This window comes from Sinohyriopsis cumingii, chromosome 15, assembly GCF_028554795.1.
Source record: "Sinohyriopsis cumingii isolate HCF-2022 chromosome 15, ASM2855479v2, whole genome shotgun sequence".
Classification (NCBI taxonomy): Eukaryota; Metazoa; Mollusca; class Bivalvia; order Unionida; family Unionidae; genus Sinohyriopsis; species Sinohyriopsis cumingii.
In genome coordinates, this window is record NC_142975.1 from 126,427,764 (window position 1) to 126,451,320 (window position 23,557).

Genomic DNA, 23,557 nt, shown 5'->3' on the forward strand with positions numbered 1-23,557 from the left:
TGCAACACTTCACTGAAAGTTTTGTATCATTATTCAATATTTCTACTGTCCTGCATACATTTCGGACTTCTTAATATACGTTAAATGACCACCAATCAGTTCATCCTCTCCATCCATTACAGAATGACTCAAAAATATTTAAACACGTTTCATTGACAGCATTCACATAATGCTGCTTTACTTTCACTGACGCAAATGGTTCGCTTATGATCTTCTTTAAATGACTGAAATGTTGTTGAAAATGTACCCAAAACTTAATAATTGCTGCAAAAACTATATTGTTGCACTGTCATACATTTACCTCCTTTATGGGCTATTGTGAATTGTACCATGTTCCAAATGGTGAGTTTAATCCAGATGGTTGTTGACCCATGTGTCTGAATAACGTAGTAAAAGGGCTAGAAATGTCCTAACACTGCAATTCCTCAACATGTTCACCGTCATGCATGCCCTGGTCTTAAGTGATCTCGTCAGGTTTTTCGGCCATCTTAATACAATCATTTCTAGGAAGTCGCCTGGATAAAATCAAGTTATGTTTCTTAATATTTTACTAAGGTTTTAAATAAGGGGTTCAATATAAATAAATTCATATAATTTTCAGCATAATTGTTATCGATTTTAATCCATTAATAATATAAACAAACAAATAGCATAAAGAAAACAAATAAAATCCAAATTCAAAACAAAACATGAAATTGTTTTCTATCGTAATTCATAAGGTACCTGCAATAGAAATGTAAGTGATTTGTTTGCCCACAAATATAATGTCTGACGATGTTACAGACGCAACTAAACAAGCATTGAAGATTCAATATTGATAAATAGAAAAATGTGCAGTCTATGTTACTAATTATTTAAGTTCCTCTATATCGTCAGTGATGTTATTTACACCACACTCATTCATTATAGCTCAAGCGATGTTTGTCTTCACGAACTACAATGTTTGCATCTTGTGAAATGTATTCCTGTCTAGGTTTTATATAACGTTGTATTGACTTAAGAATGATCTTGCTTATATTGCTTTATTCATTAGTTCGTTTCAAAGTGAACATTTTTATCTCTGATCAAGTATGTACTTTTAATTAACTTCGCAGATTACTCTTTTGGAGTGACATTGGAGATTCAACAAAGATCGAGAGATCCGACTTATCAGGTGGTAACAGATCAGTACTTGTTAGTGGCGGACTCGTATTCCCTGTTAGCATTGCGACAGACAGCATGACCAACAGAATATTCTGGGCTGACAGTGAAAGAGATACAATTGAAAGTATAGGATATAACAGCCAACAAAGGAAACTGTTTTTTCAGATGACGGGTTCTAGTTTCCTCGATATTGCAATATGTGAGGTATCTGAACTCTATTCTTGTATTTGTGTTACTGCAGCTCTAATCTATGTATATATTTATATCGACTCGTCAATCTATATATCTTTATTTCATATGAAATATTAAAACCACCCACCAAACTATCAATCTATCTAAAAACACACAGGGACTTTACTTTGAATGTTGGCAAAGTCTCAGTACTTGTCATCTGATAAAATGCATTTCATGATTGTCATTATGTTTGTAGAAGACGATGGGAAAGATATAAAACTCGTTGTAGTTGTTTGTCAGTCTTGTCGTTTTAAGTATCGTTGTTTCTATTTGCATTAATGGCTGATTTACTTCATCCCATTTATCCAGCTATAAATCAGGAAACTTTTCTTTTAATGGGTAGATTTATATTTTATGTAAGCAACTATACTTACCTCTAATCAGTGCCTAGAATATCGAATCATCTAGTACCTTTCACAACACCGCCTATAATTCCGATGAACTTATTATTCTGAAACTATACTACAGCAAGAGATTCAACGAAATCGGAACAAATCCGATTATAAAGTGTAATAGGATACATTTCTCGTCCAGGATTAATAATAAATGAATTTCATCGCTTGAGGAAAAGAAGAAATAGTTGCCTTCAATTAAATAAAAAAGGATCTTTTGTGTGCCACAATATGAAATACATTCGATATAGCCTTGGGTAGTCAAATTTCTATATTTTTGCTCTTAAGTTTCTTAGTGAATCTAAGTATCGATTAGCCAAGTTACAATCCAACCCAATACCCTTGTATGTCGGAGCCGAAAACAAATGGTAAAGAGGTCAAACTCTTGGGACTAGTTTTCTTTTTATCGATGTTCGAATCTCTAGAAAGACGTGATTTAATTCATTAAAAAGTCAAATGTCTAAATTATTTTAAAGAGCTTGTACCAAAAACTATTTTTGAATGCAAAATATTCTTATATTTCTCAAAGCACCTGTCAGTTGGCACATTCAGTAAGTTGTTTCACATTTCACATCTAGGCACCCCACTTGACGAAAACAATTTCCTAGGTTTGAGGTCAAATTTCAAACATAGATAGTTATAATCATAATCAGATCAACGCTGTTTTTAAGAACTGAACATAATTCTCGGCCTTTCTCAAATACGATGTTTACACTGAACGGCCCCATGTTCCAGTACTGTTTTATACATTCATCTACTTTTATACAATGTAAGTCAGTTATAAATAAGAATTATTTTCACTAGTATTGCAGAGAGGCTTTGCAACATTTAAGACTTAAGGTTTATTGTACATGTTGCTCTAAATGGGTTTCAATTAGTGTCATATCAGTTGCCATTTGTAATTATCCATCCTAGATTTTACCTTCAGGACAAGTTTTAAAAAGAGCATCTTGGAAACTGTTCTTTCAATTTATGACAATTCTCCACCCCGGCTGACAAGTGTAGATCACAAGGACAAAAAAGTCCAATTACATTGCATACTATCTGTGTTTTATTTTACAAAAATGTAAAGGGTCTAGGGATTCTGCAGAATTGTGTATCAATGACTAAGTACATATTCACAGGGATAGTGTAAGATACAAAATGTGAGCAGAAGTGGTGCGTAGTTTTCATTTCTAATGTTATTCTTTTCCAGGATTCGGTTTATATTTTGGATGGTGCGGATACGTCAAATGGTGTATATATTTTAAGCAAAGCAAATGGCAAAATAAATGAATTCATCAAGAATGAGAGAGATCACAGAATAAACGCGATAGCAGTTTTGGAGTCACATGAAAATAAAATAGCAAGTGGTAAATGCATGGAGTAAATATTTTCAATTATATACCATTGTCAATCTTGTCATCTTGTCATATCCTTATCCATTTATTCAAACATTTATGTATTAACAGTAAGTATGTATATATATATGTATATATATATATATATATATATATATATATATATATATATATATATATATATATATATATATATATATATATAAGTAGTGAAAGGGGCTACATAGGGACAATGGGAATTAGCATTACAGACCCCCCCCCCCCGGGTCACTATAGGGACTATGTAAATTTAACATGGGGAAAATTGCTGGGTACTATAGGGACAAGGGAATTTAACATGGGGAATAGAGTTTGGGTTTGTTTAGGGACAAGTGGAATTTAACATGGGAGAAAAAAAACTACTTTAGGGACAAGGGGAATTTAACATGGGATTTTTTTAAAAAAAATTTTTAAAAAAGGGTAGGCAATTGAAAGTCAGTCTCTTTTCGAGACCTATGAGTGGCCCTGAAAAGGGCCTTTGGGTTTATGTTAATATGCCCTTAACATAAAGGGCATCTGCGGCATCTTCTTGTCCTCAAGCTGCGTCTTAGTGTAGGGCCATAAATCAGAGTCCTCTTGAGGCATCCTTGTCTTTCCACATAGACTCTTCGTATCCACAGACTGGTGTCTGACTTGTGGACAACTGTCCACTTGGATCGGACATACATTAGCATGTCCGTCCTAAACATCATTGAAGACACAAGGGTGGATGATTCGACTGTGGTCCACATCTTGAGGCGCCGAGAACAGGTGAATCAATGTAGTGAACTGCGCTTATTTATAGGTAGAGGAAGGATTGAAACGGATTGAGTTCACTGACCAATCCAAACACGCGTTACAAAATTCAGTCAGCCCACGTCCAATCGGAAGAGAGCAGTCTGTGACGTCACGTGGTCTATATAGATTCACCAGCGCCTGTGTGTAGTCAATCCATGCGACATTTTTTCAACATGACGGAAACTCAGAAAACGATCAACTGGGGTGCACCAGTAGTGGAGACCACCCAAGGGAACCCGGACTTACTTTCAGAAGAGGTAAATTGGGATTTTGTGGATTTTCTTACCTCGCAAGAATTTGTTCCGGAACCTTCGTCTCCTTCTTCATTACCGCAAGTGGCGAATTTTAGACAGAGACAGAAAGAAGAATTGGAGAAATTTATACAACGACAAAAGGAAGCGGAACAAGCTTTTCTCCTACAGCAACAGCAGCAAGAAGAAGAGGTAAGAAAAAAAGAACAACAAGAAGAAGTAGCAGCAAAGAAACAAGAGGGTGAAAGTCAAACCGTCACGGTACTGATGGACATTTTAGCGGAGTTAAGAAGTCTGAAACAAATGTATCAGACTTCTTTATCACGACCGAAGAGAATACGACCTTCCCGAGCTAAACACGCCAACCCTGTGACTAAAACTACCGTACCACCCTTAGTGATTTCAACCCAATCATCATCATCAGAAGTAGGCCTCGGCCGTGGCAAAGGCTTAAGACAGATAAAGTTGATTGCTTAAACTCACCCCTACACCATAAAAGGCCCTTTTCAGGGCCACCCACGTCTCTCGAAAAGAGATACACTTTCAATTGCCAATAACTCAAAAAAGAATTTTTAAAAAACCCAAAAAAACAAAAAAAAAAAAACATTTTACCCCTATATTACGTCTATATGAGTGCGTGAGTGTAGCTTCTTATTTTCAAATCAAAACTCAAAGACACTTACCTTATATAATAAATTTATTCTTTTATCAATAGTTACAATCCAATTCACAATTCACAAAAGAGCACTTTAAAAAGTTCTTACACTCCTTCTGTCTCTTTGTTTAGTCTCTCTGTTTTTTTAATTTCTTCACCGTCACAGTCTTTTCCTCCTCCTCTTCCTCTTCACTTTCTTCCCTTCTTCTTTTCTTCTCCTGTTTCTTTTTCTTTACCTGGCTGCTTTCTTCCTCTGAAGAATCCCTCTCTTCTTCTGAAGAATCCTTCTCTTCTTCTGACTCCTCTTGTTTCTTTTTTGGGCAATCTGGAGACCAATGTCCTTTTTCTTGACGGTAATAACAGGTATCTTGACTTTTGTCTCTTTTAACCCCTCTTTTTCTTTTTTGACGGTCTGGACACTCTGAAGACCAATGCCCTTTCTTCTGACAGATATAGCAAGTATCTTCACTTTTATCTCGAAAGGAAGGAGAATAGTCCGTCGGCTGGTCTGAAGAAAATTTTCTAATGACCCCTCGCAAAGCTCTGATGAAACATTCATTTTGGCTAGTCTCTTCCATCGTGGTGCTCAGTTAGAGAGTGAAATGAATAGTGAAAGGACAAGACACACACCCTTTTATATACGCTGGTCTGCCATGACTATAAATTAGTCTATGGTGTTTAAACTTGAGTCATTTGACGTTTTTCACTCAAGATGAAACGATCCAATTCATTCGAGAAGAAAGAAGAAGAAAGTAAGAGGCAGAAACGTGATCTATCGCCTCGTACCAGAGCTGAAGTCTTGGCACAAATTCATGCCAGTGATTTTGAAGAGGACATGAGTGAACCAGAATCCAAACCTTCTAAACAAAGTTCGCCACCCTTAGTCAACCCTGAAAAATACTATTCCATTCGAGAGACCGAAAAGCGCTCCTCTAGAAAATTGAGAACCACGGCTTACAAATACACGGTGAAGTTTAAAGATTTCAAGGCTGAAGTACCGTTAGAGAAAGCAGAAGGGTTCATCACCGGAGTGTGGGATTCTTTGCTCACCACACTCAAGCGACAATGTCAACCCAAAGAAGACGATCGCTTGAGACTCTCCATACAACACGACGGTTTGAAATCCCCTGTTTGGATTGAGTTTAGCACCCCTGCAGAACTGACCGCTTCCAAAGTCATGGACAAAATTCAACACGTACAACAATCCAATGACCAGTTTGACATCACCGATGGAAAAGCCACACTGGACATGACCCAAGTCTCTCCTCCTCAAGGGACTGGACGCAAAAAGATGTTATTGGTAAACGAGATTCGCAGCATTAAGCGTAGCCTTGTCCAAATTCACAACCCTCAAGACCAGATGTGTTTAGCCAGGGCTATCGTGGTGGCCAACAAAAACGACACGGTAGAATGGAAAAGAGCCTGGGAGAATATTAGAAAATCGGACCGAGCCAAACAACGAAGTGAAGCAGAACTCCTGTTGCAACAAGCCGACTTGCCCAAAGACACACCCTGTGGCATTCCTGAAATGCAAAAATTGCAAGATGTCCTAGCACCACGCTACACCTTGAAAGTGTACCCTCAAGAAATGCGCGGGCCTCTGTTGTTTCGAGGGAAAGACTTTAAGGATAGAAAATACATTCATGTCTATTATCACGATGACCATTTCGATACCATTACCAGTATCACTGGATTCCTGGGATATGTTTATTATTGTGAGAAATGTGACTTTGGCTATAACAATCGAGAACAGCACAAACATTGTGGATCGAAATGATCAGGATGTTTGGCCTCTCAACCCTGTCTGAGCGAAGGACCAGTGCATTGTTCAACTTGTCTGCGCACGTTTGTCAGCCCTACCTGTTACCAACAACATTTGAAGACGCAAGGTTCACAGCAGAAATGTGCTTGTCAACTGCTGAGATTGTGCCCTACGTGTGGACAAGGCCTACGTACCAATAATGCCAAGACACACGTATGTTCAGGAAAGAAAAAATGTCACATTTGTCACCACAGCGTGGACTTGGAACACCAATTCTACGTGCAAAAATACCAACCCCCACCAGAGAAAGAGGACGGTCACAAGAAGAAAGGCAATTTCATCTTTTTTGATTTCGAATGCATGCAAGAGACCGGTATTCACATTCCTAATTTCTGCGTGGCTCATCGAGTATGCGAGAAGTGCATTCAGGAACCTATCTTCAGTCATTACCCTCACTGCAGTAAGATTCCCGGAGGGCGTGAAAAAATCTTTTGAGGACCGAACACGTTAGCCGATTTTGCCAAATGGGTCTTAGACCCCATCGACAAGACGTGGAGCCAAGAGGACATCGAACGTTACGGAGATTGTCATCGTCATGCCACGGTGATGGCTCACAATTTCTCCGGATACGATGGACAGATTCTTTTAAGATACTATACGGAACAAGGCACCGAACGTCCTAAAGTCACTTTGAACGGAGCCAAATCATTTTCATGCAAGTGGGACAAGTACAGTTTAAAGATTCGATGAGTTACTTGGCCATGCCTTTGAACCGAATGCCTAAAACGTTTGGAATGACAGAAATGGCTAAAGGGTACTTTCCACACTTTTTCAATACGGAAGCCAATCAACACGCCGTTCTACCCCATTTACTTGAGGCTCACTATTACGACCCCGACAACATACGTACCGAACAACGAGAAGCTTTCTACGCTTGGTACCAGGCTCACGCCTCCGACCCTTTCGACTTTCAGGAAGAAATGTTAAAGTATTGTCGTTCCGACGTGGACATTTTACGACGTTGCTGTGGAAAATTTCTAGAACTGTTCATGGAATACGGAGGGGTCGATCCTTTGAAAGAAGCTTGCACCATTGCCAAAGCGTGTTCCTTAGTGTACCGGCAACGATTCATGCCTGAAAACACCGTAGCTGTCATCAGTCCTCAAACGACCAACTATGTCAAACGTCAATACTCGGTCAAAGCCCTACGCTGGTTACATTACTTGTGCGACAAGAAGGACAATGGATTCAGCATGCCCGCAAAGCAGGGGGCGAAAAGACCATCGGAACGAATTCTGTCGATGGCTGGGACTTAGAAAACCCCAAGATCGTGTACGAGTTTAACGGTTGCTTATTTCACGGATGTCCCGTCTGTTACCCTGACCGTGGCACTAAAAATCAGTTTTTACAACGAACCATGGAAGACTTGTACCAGGCCACTTGTCAGCGACGCCTAAAGTTAGAACAGGAAGGATACTAAGTGGTGGAAATGTGGGAACACGAATACGATCACCGTTTGAAAACCGATCCCGAGTTTAAACGCCTCGTGGAAAGTTACCAGTTCATGGACCCCCTGAACCCGAGGGATAGTTTGTACGGAGGAAGGACCAATGCCACCTGTTTTCTGTACCAAGCCGACGAAGAGAAAGGAGAAGAAATCAAATACTTGGACGTGTGTTCGCTGTATCCCTACGTGTGCAAATATTGTCGCTTTCCTGTAGGGCACCCACAATTGTTGACGGAACACATCGACCTGAAAAACATTCAACAATACGAAGGCTTGATCAAGTGCAAAGTTTTGCCTCCCACTGATTTGTACCATCCCGTCTTACCTCACCATTGCCAAGGTAAACTGATGTTTCCTTTGTGCCGTACTTGTGCCGAAACGTGCAACCAAGATCAGCCTTGTCAGCACACCCAGTAAGAACGGGCTTTGACGGGAACCTGGGTCAGCGTAGAATTGTTCAAAGCTCTGAACATGGGATACCAACTGTTAGAAGTGTACGAAATTTGTCACTTTCCCAAGACACAACAATACCACAAGGGTGACCCCAGTCAGAAAGGCATTTTCGCCGACTACGTGGATGCCTTTTCGAAACTGAAGCAAGAGGTCAGCGGCTATCCGTCCTGGTGTCACACTCCCGAAGACCAAATACAATTCAAAGAGAAATACTATGAACAAGAAGGCATCTCTTTAGACCACATCGAGAAAAACGAAGGCAGGCGATCGTTTGCCAAAGTGATGTTAAATTGCTTGTGGGGTAAAATGGCACAACGTCCGTGTTTACCCAAGACGGAGTATTTGACAGAACCTTCTCGCTACTTCCAGATGATTCACGACAAAACCAAATTCATGAAACACGTGGACGTCGTTCGCGAGGATTTGATCTTGGTCAATTACGAAGAAGATCTGGACTTTGTACAAGACGACCCTTTTGGAAATGTCATCATTGCGGCTTATGTGACAGCCCATGCTCGCTTAAAATTGTACGAAGCTTTAGAACTGTCAGGGGAACGTGTCGTGTACTTTGACACGGACAGTTGCATTTACATCCATCACCCGAGTCAACAGCACCCTGACATCGAAGGAGACCGTTTAGGAGCCTGGACAGACGAGCATCCCGACGACAAGTTTCTAAGTTTCGTCAGTGGCGGTCCAAAAAATTACGGCTACGAATACCGGGACCCACAAGGAGAAGTGCACACGAAGTGTAAAGTGAAAGGATTGACTCTGAATTATCGTATCAGTCGTGTGGTGAACTTTGGGGTATTGAAAGAAGCCTTGCAATCTGGAGAGGATGAACACTTTAAAGTGACCACCTATCAACCCAACAAGATTGTACGTTTACCCACTCACCACATCGTCCGTCGACCCTTGGAAAAAGTCTATCAAATCGTGTACCAGAAGCGAGTGCGACTGCCCAACCACTTTACTTTGCCGTATGGACATATTGGTATAAAACATTGGTTGTAAGCGGATAGCCACCCACCAGAAGGATGACTTCGCCACAGCAAGAATCGAGTGAGAAACCCGATGAGAACTCCAAGTTCAAACCCTACCATTTTCCGGTTTTCTTGCCTGACTATTGTGATTGTGCCCGTCGATTGGACACGTTTCAAGCATGGCCTACGGATAGGAAAGGATTACCTTCTTCGCACATTTTGGCTAGAACAGGATTTGTCTACTTTGGACCTGAGTCAGGATTGGGATACGAAGTACAGTGTTTCGCTTGCTGACTGAAGTTACGAATGGATCTATGTATCTACAAAGATTCAGCTATTCTGGAACATACTCGATGGTCTCCGCACTTTCCTTACCTTTCTATGGCCTTTCCACCCATGACACTACGGTACAATGATGACGGCACCTTAGAGACGGTACCTTCCAAAACTAGACATAAAAAACATAAAAAAGGAACGATGTACAAGCTTGAGACTGCATTGCGACTAGTATAAAAATATACTATGGTCATTATCGATAGTTCATTGTGACTACCAAGACCAAGCGAACAAGATGAATACTTTGAAAGAGACATCGTTCCAGTTTGGGGATTGTAAAAATGTTGTATCTTCCTCTAGTGTGACTAATATTGGATGGATAAAACCCAGGCATTGCGACGGAAAATGTCCGGAACGAAACTGCGATTGTCCATGTGGTTACCATTGTAATTGCGTAACGGAGTTTGCAGACGAGTGCGATTGTGAGCCTTGCGATGGGTACGATGCTGTACGTTGTGACCTTAGCGATGCCGTGAAGCATCATGGGAACTTTGTTCTCACTACCCCTATCATGGAAAGTGATGCTGTGCGTGTCAAACATGAGGGATGCGAAAGCGATGCCGCTCGTCCTCTTGGACATTTTACTGGGTTTCGTTTTAAAGGGGGATGTTCACCTTCACGTCTACCCCCCTACTGATGTCATCCAGCTCTGAGCAAACTCCTGTCCATGTCACCCAACCCTCATCGAAACGAACCTGTGAAAGACGAATATTCGTTTCCTGTGCGTTTGTCGGAATACTGCGATTTTGAAAATCGTCTTCAATCGTTCAAAGGAAAATGGCCTAAGTATCTGGGAGGACCGACCCCCGAAGAATTAGCCAGAGCCGGATTGTTCTACTTGGGCGAAGGAGATAAAGTCAAGTGTTTCAGTTGCGGTGTGTCACTTCACCACTGGGAACCACAAGATTCGGCCTACGTAGAACATGCTAGATGGTCACTGAATTGTCATTACTTACCCTTAGTGGGACCGAGACATTAAAGTAACTTACCATATCGTTGACGAAGAAGAAACCATTTTGGATAGAAGTCAAATGTTGGACATCACCGAGACCAGGATTTAAACTTCATTTCAAAAACTATATTGGATCATTATCTAAAGAACTGCAAGAGAAGATTTACAAGGAAGTTTGGCAGGGACATGCCAGAGTGAAATCTCAATGGGTGACTGTAGAACTTTTGTGCCGTGAAATTCACAAGAGGAAAGTGAAAAAAGTCAACCAGTGTGTTAGATTTCTTTGGGTCAAGTGTGCATTCATCCTATTGTATTACTCTAGACCGTTTACATCAAAAGAGTTCAGTGAGATTCTTGGGCGTTACCCTGAATGGCAGTGGTCAGAAATTACTCAATATGTGGATTACTTTTGCTCTAGGAGAAGATTGTGAATTGTACGGACTGACCTATTCATGGATACTTTACAAGAGAACATTCGTGCTTTGCCTGTGGAGTTGAGAGAAAGGATTTACCGAGAGCTGGTCAAAATACAAGTCAAACGTAAAGAACAGTTGCATCCGTTACGTCACCGGTGTTTGAACCACTGGTACCTAAATGCTATACAAGGACTGATTGAGTTGAAAGTGTTCCATTGGACAGACATTGATCAACGACCCCCTGGTTATAAAAAGAATTGGTTTGGTATGGATGATTCTATCTACTACATTGTAAACGTACTGGATCCAGTTCCAGGGGAAGAGTTAACGAATTACCAACATCTTTACGCAATGTCAACTTAGTGAAAGTGGAAACTTATGAACGAATTTTAATGTGTAGATTAGTGACGAAACGATTTAGATTCGACAATGAATTAAAACCATGCCTGTGCAAACGGTACATTTATTGTGTCAGACAAAAGAGGATTTAGTATGACCTATTCATGGATACTTTACAAGAGAACATTCGTGCTTTGCCTGTGGAGTTGAGAGAACGCATTTACCGAGAGCTGGTCAAAATACAAGTCAAACGTAAAGAACAGCTGCATCCGTTACGTCACCAGATGTTTAACCACTGGTACCTGAATGGTATAAGAGAACTGATTCGTCAGAAATTGTTTCAGTGGTCAGACCTTGTTCAATACTTCCAGGCCCCCGATGATCCACGTGTTGATCATTTTGGTTACTTCGAGATTCACCTAGTGCAACGCATTGAGGAAGACAAGTTAAAGGATTACCAACATATTTTACGTGGAATCTACTTAGTGGAAGAGGAAACATCTAAACAAACTTTGAAGTCTAGGTTACAGTATGCAAGATTTAGATTCCCCACTGGAGAACGAAGATCTCTGGCTAGAAAGTACTTGTATTGTTTCCGAAACAAAGAGACTATAAAAACAGGCTGCCATGCCACGAATTATGTCGTATGTAATTGAACAGATTCCGTGGAAGGAACTCAATGACCATATTCAAACCGTGGATCATTGCCATCGATTATTACAAGAACTGTATCCATTCAATTTGGGTTGATAAGTGGTGTGTGTCTTAGTGACTTGTTTTCTGGGATTTCGTTTACCAGCCGATTCCTCGTGGACTCTTTACGAACAGTATTTACCACCCCATTCAACATGAAAGTGGTGCCTTTAAATGTTCACGAGAGACTCCTTTTGCTCAAAGCCTTACGTTTTCATCTGGATACTTCTCGACCTCTACGGGAGAAAAAGATTCGTCAACTTTTAGCTACCTAAGACGTGTATGACGATGTGTATGTAGCTTGTGACTTACATCCCCATTGGACAGATGTCCGTGCCTGGAAAAAATGGGATTTTGAGGTTTGGACCCAAGAAGTGGCCCAATATGCTCGAGAGTTGTGATCCTTCCTTTCAACGTCCAAAGAAAAAAGTTACTTTTCAACCTGTGTTAGTAACGGTGCCAGAAGAACCCGTCACCTAGGACAGGACTGTCGTGGACAGGACTGAAAGACCCTTTCGGGAGGACACTTGTGTGCCCTTACCCCCTATAGAACTGGTCAGAACTTTACCCAAAACATGTTGTACAGACACTTGTTTTTATTTCACGTTACTGATTTTCATGTGCCTTTTATCGTTGTACTTAAGCCTTTGGCTTTTATGTATTTTTGTCTTTCGTATTCATGTTTAAAACATTCAATAAACGTGTTCTGAAAAAAAGTATATAAACTCTCGTCTTGTTTGTTTTCGTGTCACAAGTGACATTCCTGACACTATGGCTACTTCTGCTGTCTCTGCTCCCTCTTCCTCCACTGTCAAAGTCATCGACGAACACTTAGATCGTGCCAGTTGGGAGGCTTTGTATCTTCGCCATCCCTTTAACATGCTCATTGCTGGACCTAGCAGTTCAGGCAAAATCGAATTCGTCAAACGTTTGATTGAACATAAACATCATTTGATCGATCGACCACCTCAGCGGATCGTGTGGTGTTACAAAAAGTGGCAATCGGCGTACAGCCTCTTGCGAGAAAGTCAAGGCGATTCCATCGTGTTTGTGGAAGGCATTCCTAAAGAAGACGACGGCATCGTCTCTGACTCCCGTCAAACCCATTTGGTCATTTTCGACGACATGTTAGGAGAAGACGAAGAAGAAATTAAGCTGTGGTTCACGCGCAAAGGGCATCACCGTAATGCCAGTGTCGTTTACATCACCCAAAATTTGTTTCAACAAAGTAAAGCCCATCGCACCATCAGTCTCAATGCGCATTATGTGGTCTTGTTTAAAAGCCCTCGAGATAAATCGCAAGTGCAAGTCTTAGCCAAACAGTTAGGAACGCCTTGGCTGACTCAGGCGTACGACGATGCCACTCAAACTCCACACGCCTATTTACTCGTCGATTTGGAACCTACGACCCCTGATGATTTGCGATTTCGTACCCACTTGTTTCACCACTGGTGCCAAGACTGAGGGCCTGTCCTGTACACGTCTCCGTCCTCGACTTAACTTCACTTCACAAAAAAATCTATAAAAACCTCAGACCCTTTTCGTCTGTCTCACACACATTTTGAACATAACGTCCCTTCAGTCGCATCTTCCCGTCAAATTGATTCGTGCCTTGTATGGCATCAGTCGAGAAAAAAATCCACAATCACGAGCTCGTGTCTTAGAAGCTAGTCTCAAAGAAGTTTTACGATGGTTCACGGTGACAGCACGTCAATTGCTACAAGGGATCATTCAGATTCCTCATCAAACCAAACGTTTTTTTGATCGAAACAAAGTCGCTTTGACCCAACTGGCTGATCCCCGCATCGACACTCAAACCAAAAAACAAATCATTTTGAAACCTGGAGGGAGCGGTACTCTAGGAGGGGTCATCATTCGCTCTCTCTTAAGATGGGATCCTAATGCCCCCAAACTTCTCCCCAAGAAAAAAGTCAAACGAAGATCCAAGAAGAAGAAAAAGACCAGGTCCCCAAGGAGAACTTCTCCAGTGGCGGGACCCTCCTCTTACCAGACACCACCCCGGAAAAAGAAAAGAAGCCCCCAGAAAAAGAAACGGAGAAAAAGTCCCCAGAAAAAGAAAAGTCCACAGAAGAAAACAAGTCGCAAGAGAGGCATTTCGGCCAGGACGCAACCTTACACTCGCAAACCACGACCTGCCACGGCGGTGACTGCGTCTCCGGCAGCCTCACGTTCATCCACTTCTCCGTTGATGACACCAAGAACTGAAGAGTACTTGGAGACGTTGATCACACCAAGAACTTCTCCGTTGATGACCCCAAGAACTTCCCCAGTGGCAGGACCTTCCAATTTAGTGGCAGTGGCTGCTGCTCACAAAGTACCTTCTCCCAAAATCAAAGTCCAAGAAAGATCGGGCATGTTACAAAGTTTAAAAGATTTGTCCAAGCAAGAACTGGCTCGATTTAGTCCGTTGCGTACCCCTGCACGACGTGTCATGCCTGTCCTGAAGTTGATGCGACGTAAAGACAATCAGTGGCGACGCGTTCCAGTATAAAAAAGGCCTGTGACCAAGTCGGGGTATCAGTGTTTTTGGTGCTGAAGACTCAAAGATGTCACTCTCCAGAAAACATCCCTCTTCTAAACATCCCCAAGGAAAGAAAAGAAAAGGACTGCCTCCTCGTTTAGTCAAACATGGGGACATGTTATCTGTCCTGTCCAAAGCTTCTCCACCCCTACGAAAAAAACTCATTCAATCAGCCTCCAAAGAGGTCATCGATACCGTGTGCGAATGTTGTTTGAACGTCTTGAAAGGCACGATCCCTTTGTCCAAACACCAGAAACAATGCTTAGGCAAACATCGTCACGTTCTTCGCCAAATGGTTCAAAAGAAAATTCCCATTCGTCAAAAGAAGAAGATGTTGGTCCAACGTGGAGGCATTTTACCCCTCTTGTTAGGCCCTTTACTGAAAGTAGTCTTGGGAACCATGTTGGGAGGACTGGTGGGAGCAAGATAAAAAGGCCCTCTGAAGTCCCAAGATCTCAGAATCGACCCCTGACAACCCCATGGAAGGACGAAAACTAGCTTTAGTGCCTTACAAACGATGGATGGAATACCATCGTTGGCAAGAACAACGAATCCCGCATTTACCTCCCAATTTGAGCGAGATGTCCCAGTTACAACACGAATTGCAGTCCTTGATGGATCTCCAAGATTTGTCCGAAACAGAAAAATCGCAAAAGTACGGTCAACTCTTGCAACGACTGCAACTCTTTCACCAGAAAGCTTTAGGCGAAACAGCTCTACCTACTCTGAAAGATTTTAAGACCTTGATGAAAAGTCCAGCACCATCGTCACTACCACCACCACCACTACTACCATCCCCAGGGGTCACCGGAGATGCTGCCCCACGAAGACCTGAGGAAGAAGAGATGCGAGAAGTGTTTCAAACACCGTCAGCAGCTCCCATTTCGAGCAAGATTTCAGCATCCTTGTTGACCCCGTCCCCCACACCCCAACGAGAAGAAATGAAAGCTTGGGTTAAAAAGATGATGTCCACTCCTCCTTTGACAGAAGTGAAAAAGAAAGAAGGGAAACCAGAAGTGAAAACAGAAAAGAAGACCAAAGCCATTCCATTGCCACCTCCACCAACACTACCTTCGACTTCTACTCCCGTAGCCCATCGGACACGTAAATCCGTTTCCAAACCACCCTTTCGACCCACCCAAAGTAGCATCACCGAAGAGTGGGTGACTTATTATTACACAAACAAACACAAAAAAATGGAAAAAGTCTTAGCCAGCATTTACTACGATCCCTCCCATCCTGCAGGTTACGCAGGAGTTCAAAAATTGTATCGTGCTGCCAAAATTCGACTGAAAAGTCTCCGTTTACCTCAAGTGCAACGATGGTTACAAGAACAAGCTACCTACACTTTACACAAACCCATTCGACGCAAATTTTCCAGAAGTCGCACCCGAGTGGAAGGCATCGATCATCAATGGCAAGCCAATTTAGCCGATGTCTCTCATTTGGCCAGCTACAATCGTGGCTACAAATATTTGTTTTGTGTCATCGACGTCTTTTCCAAGTTTGCCTGGGTCGTGCCCTTGACTTCCAAATCAAGCAGCGAGTTAGTGCGAGCCCTGCAACGGGTGTTGAAACAAAGCGGTCGTCACCCTCTTCGATGGCAAACGGACAAAGGTACCGAATTTCTGAACCAAGCTTTCCAAAAAGAATTAAAGAAACGTGACATTCATTTTTTTACCACCGAGAATCCCGAAACCAAAGCCAGCATCGTGGAACGTTTTCAACGCACTTTGAAAGAACGCATGTGGAAATATTTTACGCATCACCACACTCTGAAGTACATCGACATCTTACCTCACCTGGTGCAAGCGTACAACCAATCTTACCATCGAAGCATTGGACGTGCCCCGCAAGAAGTGACTCCCTAGAACGAAGTGCTGGTGTTTGAGCGCCTGTTTGGTACGTCCCCGACGAGGGCTGTCCCCAAGAAAAGTGGAGAGTTGACCATAGGAGATTGGGTGCGCATTGGCAAAACCAAACGCACTTTCGACAAAGGTTACTTACCTAACTGGACGACCGAATTGTTTCGTGTCACTGGACGAGTGCATGGCCGTCATCCTACCGTCTATAAATTGGAAGACACGAACGGAGAAGTGCTCAAAGGAACGTTTTATTTGCCCGAGTTACAACGTGTCACCAAAAAAGAAGACGACGTGTACGACATCGAAAGCATTCTCGAACGCAGAACCCGTAAAGTGGGCAAACGACATGTCAAAGAAGTCAAAGTACGTTGGAAAGGATATCCACCCAGTTTTGATTCTTGGATCGACGCTTCGCAAGTCATCGACTATAAAAAGAAAAGTGACCATCATACCCTTTCACACAGATGCAGCTACGTCGACCACTCCTTCACCCAGTTCTTCTCTGCAAGATTTACAAAAACAACCCTTGTGGGTGTGGTGTGGAGAACGTGTGCCTAAAACGCAAATCGTCTTTTTCTGCCAAATCTTCGTGGTGTATTGTGTCATCGGGGCAGCCATCGCCAATTTGAGTTTGCAACAAGGAGACAAACAATTGTGGACCATTTTATTGAGCAGTTGCATCGGTTACCTGCTTCCTAATCCCTCCCTGAAATTCACCTCGAACGGGAACCCCGGGAACCTTGTGTCCAGTGCCGGTGCCAGTCACCACTTCAATCACAACCAGAACCCCATTTTAGACGGAGACACGCCTCTGACGTCCAGTAACCCCTCGGACAGCCACAGAACTCTGGAATTATGAGTCACCAAAACCAATTTTACTTAAACTTACCCAGTGACAGTTCCATGGAGGTGTTTCCCAACAACACGTTATGCTGTTACACAGCTAAATTACCTCAGGCCATCCCATTAGATCACGAAGCCCATTGGGAAGTGGCTTTAGTGGAAATCATTCACCCGACCCAAGTCCTCAATGTCCTTCCCAATCAAAATTTTTTACGGTGGAAGTTCATGACGAGTCAATGCAAAAGTACTTGAATACCCATGTCAAATATGATCACAAAACCTATGATGACAAAACACAGAAGTGGTCCTACCACTTGTTGATTTCCCCAGGCTACTATTTTAGTGGTCAACATTTGGTCAGCACCATTACCTCCAGATTTAATGTCTTGTTTCTGAAAGCTTTGGAAAGTGTCAAAAAAAGTGTCACCATGGAGTACCACAAAGCAGCTCGTCGCTTCATGATAAAATTTGACGGGAGTAAAATCCTGTCCATTTTATTTTGTCCTGAATTGTTTGACATGTTGGGCGGAGACATGGACCTGAGAATGACCAAGCTGAAAAAAAACGAATTACCAATCATTTACGACAACGAGTCTTTTAGCAAGTTATTTCGTGCCCCGGTAGAACTGAACCAAGGACTGAATTTGATGTTTGTGTACTCCGATGTGGTGGAGTATAACGTGGTGGGACACACCTCTGTGCCGTTACTGCGTGTCATTCCTTTCAAAGTGGATTCTGCCACGAGCGCTGACGAGGAAGATGGAAACACTTACCACGTTCACCGCGAATTTGTACATCCTCACTATTTGCCTGTCAGCAAGTCGTATTTGGACACGGTCAACATTGCTATAAAAGGAGATCTGGGACAAAATATTCCATTCACCAAAGGAAAAGTCACGGTGAAACTCCATTTTCGAAAACGGTTCTCTCACGACTCGTAAGTCATGTATCCAGTGTACCGAGGGGTTCCTCGACAGCGAGGACACGGTTTAGGAGATATGTTAAAATCGGCTTTTCGTTCGGTGGCTCCGGTGTTGAAACCGATGGTGACACGCGGATTGCACGCCTTGAAAGATGCGGCACTGACACAAGGCAAAGAATTTCTCCAAAATGTCATCATCGACAAACAAAACCCCAAAGAAGCTTTCATGAGGGCAGGCAGAAATGTCTTGCTGCAAACGGGTAAAGACCTTTTGGGCCGACGAGACACACCTATGAATGCCCTGCACGCTACCGAGTCAGGCATTCAGCAAGGACAAGGCAGAAAGAGACGACGAAGAAAACACCCTTTCACCAGACTTCACACGTCCAAAACTAGAAAGACAAAGAAAAGAAGAACCGTTCGAGACTTAGACGTTTTCGATTAATGAGAAAGAACAAAAAAATGATGCACCGAGAGTCTTGCGCTTGTTCTAAGTCGGAACTGGATCTGTTTGCCATGCCCCCCACCATGATGACCATGCAAGAATCCCAATGGGTGGAATTTCACCCGGTCTCCTCTTTGACGGATTCTGCTTCCATCGAGTTTGACATCAAAGGTCAGCCCGAAGATTACATCGATCTGAATAGCAGTTTCCTGTACTTGAAAGTCAAAGTGATCAAAACGGACAACACCAATCCTGGAGCCAATGATAGAGTAGCTCCTGTCAACAGTTTCATGCATTCCTTGTTCAGTGAAGTGGACTTGTACTTCAATAACAAACTGGTCAGCAGCAGCATTGACGTACGGAAAAGAAGCAAAGAATACTCATCTGGATGCTTGCGTAGTATGGAAACCTGACACGGCCGGTGCAAACACGTTTAACGACACAGCCCTGATAGAAGATGGGAATGCTCACAATGTGGGGTTTAACACGCGTAGAAATAAAATTCTGCAAGGGCGAAGTTTAGAACTGATGGATCGCTTGCATTTGGACGTGTGGTTACAAGAAAAGTATTTGCTGAACGGAGTGGATATCCGTCTGAGACTGAATTGTAGCACTGCCGCTTTCCATTTGATGGCCCATGCCAAGGAATACAAAACTTTCATCCAAGAATCCCGACTTTAGGTGCGTCGTGTGGAAGTGTTACCTAAAGTGGGAAACGACGTCAGTCAGACGTTGTGCAGAACGACCGCCATGTATCCGATACGACGCGTAGAAGTGAAAACGTTCACCATTCCTGTTGGACAGCGATGCATCATCGAAGATCATCTGTTCCAAGGACAGTTACCCAAACGTTTGATCGTTGGTATCGTCAGGAATTCAGCTTTCAATGGACTTCACAGCGAAAATCCTTTTGAGTATCGACACTTTGGCGTGTCCAAGATCGAAGTCAGTCGCGACGGCAAGGCCTTGTGTACCCGACCCTTTGAGCCTAATTTTACCCAGAACAATTACTTGAGATCGTACTTGTCCCTGTACGAAGCCACGGGACAGTTAGGAACCAACACCAGTCATGGCATTACGTACGAGGATTATGCAGGAGGCTATGCTTTGTGAGGTTTTGATTTCACTCCAGACCAAGGCAGCGACGAGGGACATTTCCACCCTATAAAATCCGGCCAGATTCGTGTGGAAATTCAGTTTGCAAACCGAGACCCTGCTGATCCAACGTTGAACGTCATCCTGTATGCAGAATTCGACAATACGATAGAAATCAACAGTTTGAGAGAAGTCATTTTAGATTATTAGAAGCCATGGAAGACTGTTTTCCCTCTTTACCTAGTGGAGAAACTTTGGACATGGAATGTGAGGAGACCGTGGAAGAATCCCAAGAGAAAGACGAAGAAGTTGTCATGATGAAGTCGAGATGGCCAGAACAAGAAGCCCATTTAGTCTCCTGTTTTGCCAAACACTTGGTCGAAAAAATGACGGAATTGATCAAGAAAGATTGCTATGGATGTCAAAATGATCATCCCAGTCAAATTCAACACGATAAATGCCTGATGCCGAGTCAAGAAGAAAAATTGGACGAGTATCTGAACGAAGCTTGGAGTCTCATCTCGGACAAAGTCGTGTTGCATCAGTGGTATAAAGACTTGCGTGAACATTCTTGTCCACCATTAACCACTCAAGAGATTCACCGTATCGAAGCTGTCCTGAATCAGAGTGGGGAGACGAAGCTAAACGCCTTTTACTTGTCAGACATTTTCAAGCAAAAAGTCAGGATCGAATTGATAACTTATCATTACCTGTGAAGAAAAAAACCACACAAATCAATGGATACCTGCGAACTTTATTATCTTTTGAACCACAGTTCGTACACGGCTTCTTGGAATCCTGTCGTCTGTGCTAAAGATGAACTCCCTCATCGCAAACCTCAAGACCATCAAGCTTATGTCATCAACACGGACGACAGTCATCTCCCAGGAAGCCACTGGGTAGCCGTCTACTTTCGTCAAAAAGGATGTGTGGAATATTTTGATTCGTATGGATTGCCCCCTTTGGAAGACGATATCATTGACTTTATGAGAAGAAATGCTCAAACCACACGATTCAATAATGTGAAATTACAAGACACAGATTCCTTGGTGTGTGGACAATATTGTGTGTATTTTCTGCATCATCGCAGCCTGGGCTATTCTTTAGAACATTTAGTGACTCATTTTGATCCTCGTTCTTCTTCTAGAAACGATGTGAAAGTAAATCAATGGTTTTGTGACCAGTATGCTTATCTTTTGTCTCAAGCTAGGAAACGTAGTGTCCACCAATGGCCTAATGACTTCCAACAGTGGAAATCACAATTTCATTCACAACGTTATCAGCCCTGTCCAAAAGAATGTGTGAGTTGGAAAAAAAAATGTTTGTCATTTGAAACAAAATGTTTGATGTTATATTGTTGGATTATTATTAAAAATGTTGGAGTTGTTGGTTAGTGTTAAGTGATTTTGAATAAAAAAATGTTGTGTTTTGAAAAAAATGCCTTTGTGGTTTGTTTGGCTATAAGAATGTTGATTCATGCTCTTTGACTTCTTACTATCCCTCTCATGGCACTCATTGAACATTCCGGCTCGAAAACCGTGGAGGGATGTTTTCCTTCACGTCCGCGCTTTGACTTTAAGAACCGGGGTAGTTTCCAGTCTAACCATCCATTGTCGACTCATCCTCCTACGAAGATGTGCTCCAAACTAGCTAAGCTAAACGAAGCCTACGTGAATTTGCATAGGGTCAGACACAGTCTGATACCGAAGCCAGAAGAGATAGAGAATGTGAGAATGTTAAAAGTCACTGAAGACCTGATAGAAGAGCTCTTCAGAGAAGAAGTGAACAGGGAGAAAGAAGAATGGACAGAGAAGTACTGACTTCAGAGACAGCAGCAACAGCAACAACAACAGCAGCAGCAGCAGCAGCAGCAACCTGAACCTGACAGAGGCTTTGTCGATTGTCGTATCGACACCAAAGAGTTCTTCTTCTCTTTCCGAAGAAGCAGACCTATCGTCAGAAAGTCTATCCTCAGAGGACGTCGCATTCTTAGAAACTAAAAGATTGCCATAGCAAACAAAAAAAAACAGCCCTTTTCAGGGCTACCCAATACTCTAGAAAAGAAATAACAATCGATTTGCCAATGTGTGTAGGTAGAGTAGTGTGAATATAAACACTGACTCTTTTGTGATGTGAGTGTATGTGTTAGTGTGGATAGTAGATTATGATCATGTTTTTTTGCTGTTTGACGTGCGTGGAGAGTAGATTTGGGGTTTGATTGCTTTGCGTATGTGGATAGTATATTATTTGTTTAATAAATTTTTTTAGAATAGTGATGGGCAGTATAAAAAAGTAAGTGAGTGTTTCTTTTAGGTCCGCGCGTTGTTTGGTCATGATCTAGGTAAGATCAATTTTGTTTTTAGGGGATGTTTTCCATCACGTCCGCGCTTTTAGTATAAATTGAAAATCGCTGGGCAGTCTAGCTACCCTGTTCATTCGTTAACAAGACAATGAATACCAGAATTGTAAAGTTTCTAGAACTCCAGATGAACCTGTAATATGCCAGGCGCATACTAAATGAACTGGCCGCGGAGGCCATTGTCGAAAAGGGAAGGATGAAAGAGGAGGAGGAAAGAAGAAAATAAGAAGAGGAGGAAAAGGAGACAAGAAATTTCAGAATCCCAGAGACAGAAAATTGGGATTCTGAAGCCACTTATCCCGCCTCTGCACTCCCAAGAAAAAAGGTAAAAGGAGACTGGGGAAGAAGATGTGTGTGTGGTGCCAGGCCTGGAAGGTGCCATCATTAACCAGGTGTCACTGGAGTTCAAAAACAAACAGCCCTTTTCAGGGCTACCCAAACCTTTAGAAAAGAAATAACAATCGATTTGCCAATGTGTGTATGTAAAGTAATGTGAATATAAACACTGACTCTTTTTTCTTGTGTGTGTGTGTGTGTGTGTGTGTGTGTGTTTGTAAGCGATGGCGTAGGTTTGTGTTGATAGTAGATTTGGGTTTCATTTTAATGCTTTGCGTGTGTAAATAGTAGATTAGGGGTTTGTTTATTGATGGTTTACGTATGTGGATAGTAGATCATATGAAATGAGAAAAGTAGGGGATGTTTTCCATCACGTCCGCGCTTTCACTATAAGAACTCACAGTGTTTGCCATTGGAGCCCATTCCACGGAATAAGCAAACAAGAAGATGCCAGCAGCTTCAGCTTTGTATAACAACCTTATGGGAAGTTGGTACTGGATGGTGGATGGATTGAATGTAGCAGAAAGGCTTGAACAGGAATGGAGGCATGCAGTGACAAAAGACTTCGTTTCAAGACAAGTAACAAGCCTCCACTTAGCAATCGATATTGTGAAAGAAATGATAGAGGATGAGGAGAAGAGAATCAGAGGTTTCATTAACCCACCGTATGTGAAAGTGGGCAAGTTGAAAGAAGCCATAGTTTATGTGACGAGTGTAAGGTGTTTTTTAGAAGACATTGTAGAATGGACAGATTGGTCTTTTGTGAAGTGGGGCTTAGACAAGCTTAAGAAAGCGGAAGAAGTAATGAGGAAAGTGCTGACCGAAGAGGTCAAGAACATCAAAGAAAAGTGGTCAAAGGAAAGAAAGGAAGAAGAAAA

The 23,557-nt window shown here is 42.3% G+C and overlaps 1 protein-coding gene across 1 annotated transcript in view; it reads left to right on the forward strand.

The window, feature by feature from the left end:
- The window catches only part of LOC149782708 (low-density lipoprotein receptor-related protein 4-like), a 33,816-nt gene that overhangs the window by 4,668 nt on the left and 5,591 nt on the right, over positions 1–23,557 (forward strand). The window contains exons 3-4 of the mRNA XM_089934209.1: positions 1,095–1,347; positions 2,965–3,121. Coding sequence (XP_089790335.1) covers positions 1,095–1,347; positions 2,965–3,121 — 410 coding nt within the window. The remainder of the gene's footprint in view (positions 1–1,094; positions 1,348–2,964; positions 3,122–23,557) is intronic.